The following is a 6,610-nucleotide window of genomic DNA, read 5'->3' as shown; positions in this document are numbered from 1 at the left end:
TTTGGTAGAGACGGGGTTCTCACTATGTTGCCCAGGCTGGTCTTGAACTCCTGGGCTCAAGAGATCCTCCCGCCGCAGCCTCCCAAAACGCTTGGATTACAGGCACAGCCACCGCGCCCAGCTGCTTCTCCTTGATGGACTGATCAACACCAGTAAGGCAGCGCACGTCCCTATTACTCACGCCTTCGTCGGACTCCTGGAGAATATTCATCCTGTGTTCCAGAGGCATGACGCTCCGCCTCCTCTTGACAGGTGTCTGGCCCAGGATCCAGATTCCCCTCCAGGCCTCCGCTCCTCTTGGGGCGGCCTCGGCTGCGGCCGTAGTCGCAGTGGCCTCCATAACGGCCGCGATCGCCGTCGCCTAGAGCCTGGTTTTGGAGCCGCGAAGCCGCCGACGAGGCCGTTTACCTTCCGGTGAGTCCCCATACTCGCCGCTGCTCTGGCAGGGACAGGGCTTTGCCCTCCGCGTAAACACGTAAGCCGACTGGAAAACTGGCCTCGGCAATCCACTGAGCAGCACCCCAGATGACGCCACACTGAGGAAGCCGCGGCCACTGGCTACAGTTGACAAGGCCCTAACGGACACTTATCGCGAGGCTTGGCAGCCCTGTAGCAATCTCAGGGACAGGGATGGTGTGATCAGCAGATCTCGCGAGGCTCAGGGAAGCATCGCGGGAACTAGGCTGTCTAGCCAACCCCGGCGTTGGGGGGCAAGATGGCGGCGCAGGCTTTGACGCTGCTGAGGGAGGTGGCGAGGCTGGAAGCGCCGCTGGAGGAGCTGCGCGCTCTTCACTCTGTGCTGCAGGCCGTGCCGCTCAATGAGCTTCGCGAGCAAGCGGCGGAGCTGCGCCTCGGCCCGCTTTTCTCTCTGCTCAACGAGAACCATAGGTGAGAGGACCCCGGGGGCTTGAGCCGAGGAGAGAGGCACTCCTAAATACGGACACGAAAGTGGTTAGAGGCAAGAACAGCGCTTTTCCCAGTCACAGGGGAGGTGGAAAGTAACCGAAATTTGCAGAGAAGGAAGGATCCTGGGTTCAGAGGCAAGAGACGAGGTTCATATTCAGCCTGAGAGAGTACCCAGGGTCAGTTTTCTCCCGTTTTCTTGAAACAGGAGTTAAAGGAGGAAAGCAAAGTTGTCCACTTAAAAGGAGCATTCCACATCCTTTTGTACATGTTCTTGATTTGTTTCCTCTTCCAAAAGGATCCTATCCTGCCAATGTGGCAAGAACCGTCAGCACTTTAAATTCACATGCCTTTTCATCCAGTCATTCTTGTTACGAAAATTCAATATAGGTATACGCGCACAAAATGTGGAGTTATTTTGTCCTTTCGAACCCGAGGCTGAAATTGCTCCAAAAGCAGAGGCAGGAGAGTTCCCACAAGGGAGTGCTTCAGGCCTTCCCGAGATGTGACTGGTTGAAATGCCCGAGAAAGAATCACTGAATGCCAAGGCAATCAGTCCAAAAGCGTTTAGGGGGAAACACAGAGGGCTGCAGAAATTGTCGAGACGGACACTGGGAGAAAAGAGGTGTTCCTGGGTTTGTCCGCCGCGAAGGGGGTCAGGGTCAGTTCAGATGAGAGTTTAAAGGAATTTGGCTCAGGGTTGAGGTCAGCCTCTTTCAGTGTTTTGGGCAACAACCTAGATATCTTTATCGGGCCTGGGAATGTTCAAGGCCCAGGTTTATGGTCAAGCGTGCTAGGGAAACTTGCCGCTGGCTAGGTCAGAGAGCAATCAAGGCACTCTGATTTTCATCAGGACATAGAAATAATATTTATAGCATATCATATGTGACACCAAAACACTAGAAACAATCTAAATATCCGTTAACAGGGGATTCCAAATTATGCACTATTACTCTGTAACACTATGCAGTTATTTAAGATACTGAGGTAGATGTATGTATATGTATGTGGACATGAAAAGACCTCTGTGTTGTTGAATGAAAAAGAAAATTGCAGGATTTATGAATCTGTAATTTTAATCTGTAATTTTTAAAAATGATTACAATCCTCCCAAACCCCACAGGCTTCTATAACTTGTATACACAACACTGGAAATATCTGCAAAGGTACACCAGAAACTATTGATAAGGAAATGGGGCTGAAAATAGTAGGACAACTTTTACTTTTGATATTTTACACATCAGAAGTGTTTGATTAAAAAACACTTTGTAGCCGGGCACAATGGCTCACGCCTGTAATCCCAGCACTTTGGGAGGCCGAGGCGGGTGGATCACCTGAGGTCAGGAGACCAGCCTGACCAACACGGAGAAACTCCGTCTCTACTAAAAATACAAAATTAGCTGGGTGTGGTGGTGCAGGCCTGTAATCCCAGCTACTAGGGAGGCTGAGGCAGGAGAATCACTTGAACCCAGGAGGCAGAGGTTGGGGTGAGCCGAGATCATGCCATTGCACTCCAGCCTGGGCAACAAGAGTGAAACTCCGCTTCAAAAAAAAAAAACTTTATAGACCAGGAGCAGTGGGTCACGTGTGTAATCCTAACAATTTGGGAGGTTGAGGCTGAGCTTGAGCTCAGGAGTTCAAGACCAGCTTGAGCAACATAGTGAAACCTCGTCTCTACAAAACAAAACAAAAAATTAATTGGGTGTTGCCTGTAGTCCGGCTACTTTGAGGGCTGAGGCGAGAGGATGGAGGATCGCTTGAGCCCGGGAGGTGGAGGTTGCAGTGAGCAGAGATTGCCCACTGCACTCCAGCCTGGGCGACAGATTGAGGCCCTGCCTGTCTTTTTTTTTTTTGAGATGGAATCAGGCTCTGTCGCCCAGGCTGGAGTACAGTGGCGGGATCTAAGCTCACTGCAACCTGTGCCTCCCAGGTTCAAGTGATTCTCCTGCTCACTCAGCTTCCCAAGTAGCTGGGACTATAGTAGCTGGACCACCACCACACCCAGCTAATTTTTTAGTAGAGACAGGGTTTTACCATGTTGGCCAAGGCTGGTTTCGAACTCCTGACCTCAAGTTATCTGCCTGCCTTGGCCTCCCAAAGTGCTGGGATTACAGGCATGAGCTACTGTGCCCAGCAGAGACTGTCTTTTAAAAAAAAAAAAAAAGAAAGAAAGAAAGAAAAAACATTTTATAATTCTGTCTTACCTGGATTCTGGGTGAACAAAAGGAGAAAAACCCCACTTCGTATTAGATAATTTGATCATTTAAAAGAGTTTTGAGCCGGGCGCGGTGGCTCAAGCCTGTAATCCCAGCACTTTGGGAGGCCGAGGCGGGTGGAGCACGAGGTCAAGAGATCGAGACCATCCTGGTCAACATGGTGAAACCCCGTCTCTACTAAAAATACAAAAAATTAGCTGGGCATGGTGGTGCATGCCTGTAATCCCAGCTACTCAGGAGGCTGAGGCAGGAGAATTGCCTGAACCCAGGAGGCGGAGGTTGCGGTGAGCCGAGATTGCGCCATTGCACTCCAGCCTGGGTAACATGAGTGAAACTCCGTCTCAAAGAAAAAAATAAATAAATAAATAAATAAATAAAAAATAAAAGAGTTTTGAAATGTTTGTGATCCAAAGACTTTAAAGTGACCTTACTACTTGAAAAGATTATGAACCACTGAGTCAACACTGGCTATCAGAGGGCTTTCTTGGCTATGACCATCTTAAGATTCCTTCCTTTTTTGTAAGTGTTCTCCAATCATGAAGTCTATCAGTTAACATTTTTCAAGTCTGCCTATGAAATATCTTATTTGTCCCCTCTTTAATCCAAGCCCTCATTTTTTCCCTCTTTCTAGGTCTGTAGTATTAATCTGACTTCTCATTACCTCTGAAATTCCTTTTCTAGCAAGTCCTTCCCACCCTGTAACCCTAGTGAGCATACATCTCAGGTCAGTTGGTGCTAATCTTTTCCATGGTTTCTCATTGCCTATAGTGAGTTTATAGAGTGCCATTTGGGCCCTTTACGGTATATTTCCATCCTACTTTTCCCACCTCACCTTTTTCCTCCACTCCACTTCTTTTCATCTGCTCCAGCTACCATGTGGCACCCTTATTTTTCCTTAAGCGTCACTTGCACTTTCCTAACTTTACTCATACCACCCTTCTAACTGAAATACTTTGCTGTTTATCCTGTCCATCCTTTTAGGCCCACTAAAGAGCCATCCCCTCCAAAATATTTTTCTTAATTATTCTAGTTGCAAATGACTGTGCCTCAGGTCTGCTAAAGGACATTATTGTTATTTCTGTAAATGATACTTGACACTATTACCTATGTTGTAGTTCTCTGTGTGTCTATTTCTAGTTTGTAAATTCTTTGAAGGCAGTGACTGCATTTTTTTCATCTCTGCATCCCTCTTAGGGCAATGCAGTATATACACAATGAAAGATGAGACTCACAGAGTTTAGAGTGACCACCTAGTCCAACCTCTTCATTTTAGAGATGAAGAGACTTTCAAAGATCATACCACAAGTTGGTAACAGAGAAGCAGTAGGAACTGAAGTGAGGGAGAGTTTGAGGATTAAGGCCCATGAGAAGATAGTTTGCTAAATGAAGGAGCAGTGCTTTAGGGAACAATTTTAATGGAAATTTAAAGACAGAGTAATTCAGAACTGGATGCATAGTAGATACCAATTGCAATTTGTGGGAATAATTCTCTGCATAGTATCTGGCAGTCTCCAGATACATTGCTGTTATCCTGACTAAACCACATAGGTTGCTGTGTATTGGTTCACAATCTGATCTTCTAGATGTAAAGTAAAATCTTGACAGTTTTTTTTTTTTTTGAGAGAGTTTAAATCCTAAGATTACTGCTTTAGAATATGAAAATCAAACAAGACTAATTTTAAGCATTAACTCTTTGGCTTTTGGCACAGAAGGGTCATATAGGACCTAAAATTTGTGCACTGTACAGTTTAACATACCACTACTTTTTTTTAAAACAGCTTTTTAAAGGTATAATTTGTATACAATGAACTGCACTTAATAAAATTTACAAGTTGGCATTTGACATACATATACACCCGTGAAGCCATCACCACAATCAAGATAGCAAATGTATCTTTCACTCCCAGAAGCTCCCTCACACCCCTTGCTAATCTCTCCCTGTTTCAACCGGGCAACCTCTGATCTGCTTTCTATCACTATAGATGAACTTGCCCTTATTTTGGCCAAACATGGGAGGAAGGGATTTTATAAATGGAGTCACACATTATGTATTCTTTTGTTTTGTTTCCTTCACACGGCATAGTTATTTTGAGATTTATCTGTGTGGCATGAATAAATAGTTCATTTCTTTTTATTGTTGAGTAGTAGTCCATTGTATGAATGTACTATAATTTGTTTATCCATTCCCCTGTTGGTGAGCATTTGAGATTTGAATTGTTTTCTGTTTGAAGATATTATAAATAACACTGCTATGAACATTCATGTACAAGTCTTTACATAAAAATATCCTTTCTTTTCTCTTTGAGTAAATAGCTAGGAGTGGAATGGCTAGATGGTGTGGTAGGTGTATACTTTTTAAGCAACTACCAAACTGTTTTCCAAAGTGGTTACACTATTTTACCTTTCTACCAGCAGTGTATGAGAATGGATCATAGACCTAAATATAAAACCTAGAGCTACAAAACTTCTAGAAGAAAACATAGGAAAAAATTATGACCTTTAGTTAAAAGACTTCTTTAATATGACACCAAAAGCATGATCCATACAAGAACAAATTGAGCTGGGCATGGTGGCTCATGCCTGTGGTCCCAGCTACTCAGGAGGCAGAGGTGGAGGCTACAGTGAGCTGTGATTGCTCCATTACACTCTAGCCTGAGTGACAGAGATCCTGTCTTAAAAAAAAGAACAAAGTGATACAAAGTAGAATTCACCAAAATTAAACATTCTGTTCTTTAAAGGTTACATACAGTTAAGAGAATGAAAAGTCACAAATGAAGAAAAAATCTTTGTGAAGAATATATCTGATTAAGGACTTGTATTCAGAATATGTAAGGAGCTTTCAAAACTAAATAGCAAGAAAAGAAATAACCCAATTAAAACATGGGCAAAAGATCTGAACAAGAAGTACAGATGGTAAATATTCACGTAAAAAGGTATTCAACATTAATCATCAGGGAAATGCAAACTAAAATTACAATGAGATTCTACTGCACACTATTAGATTGGCTAAAATTGTAAAAGGCATAGAAGCAACGCAACCCAAGTGTGCAACCAAAGTGTCTATGAAGAGATGAATGGATAAACAAAATGGGGTATATACATATACGATGGGATATACGATGGGATATTGTACATGTTGCCTTAAAAAGAAAGGAAATTCTGACAGGTGAACTTTGAAGACATTATACTAAATGAAGTAAACCAGACACAAAAGGACAAATGTTGTATGCTTTTACTTACATACCTAGAGTAGTCAAATCTAGAGACAGAAAGTAGAATGGTGGTTGCCAGGAGCTTGGGAGGGGAGAATAGGAAGTGTTCAATGGGTGCAGAGTTTCTGGTTGGTAAGATGAAAACATTCTGGAGATGGATGATGGTGATGGCTGGACAACAAAGTGAATATACTTATTGCCACAGAACTGTACATTTAAGAATGGTTAAAATGGCCAGGCGCGGTGGCTGAAGCCTGTAATCCCAGCACTTTGGGAGGC

General features: G+C 43.9%; 2 protein-coding genes across 2 annotated transcripts in view; one reads left to right on the top strand and one right to left on the bottom strand.

Annotated features, from left to right (window-relative positions):
- Window positions 1–367, bottom strand: part of LOC108285842 — a 10,063-nt gene extending 9,696 nt beyond the window's left edge. Inside the window, exon 1 of the mRNA XM_017503298.2 lies at window positions 182–367. Within this exon, the coding sequence (XP_017358787.1) occupies window positions 182–340 (159 nt within the window). The 5' untranslated portion in view covers window positions 341–367. The remainder of the gene's footprint in view (window positions 1–181) is intronic.
- A 233-nt stretch (window positions 368–600) lies between these two features.
- PSMD5 (proteasome 26S subunit, non-ATPase 5) overlaps window positions 601–6,610 on the top strand; it is a 26,449-nt gene continuing 20,439 nt past the window's right edge. Inside the window, exon 1 of the mRNA XM_017503297.2 lies at window positions 601–888. Within this exon, the coding sequence (XP_017358786.1) occupies window positions 716–888 (173 nt within the window). The 5' untranslated portion in view covers window positions 601–715. The remainder of the gene's footprint in view (window positions 889–6,610) is intronic.

This window comes from Cebus imitator, unplaced genomic scaffold (genome assembly GCF_001604975.1).
Source record: "Cebus imitator isolate Cc_AM_T3 unplaced genomic scaffold, Cebus_imitator-1.0 Scaffold309, whole genome shotgun sequence".
Lineage (NCBI taxonomy): Eukaryota > Metazoa > Chordata > Mammalia > Primates > Cebidae > Cebus > Cebus imitator.
This window is presented reverse-complemented; position numbering and strand designations above follow the sequence as displayed.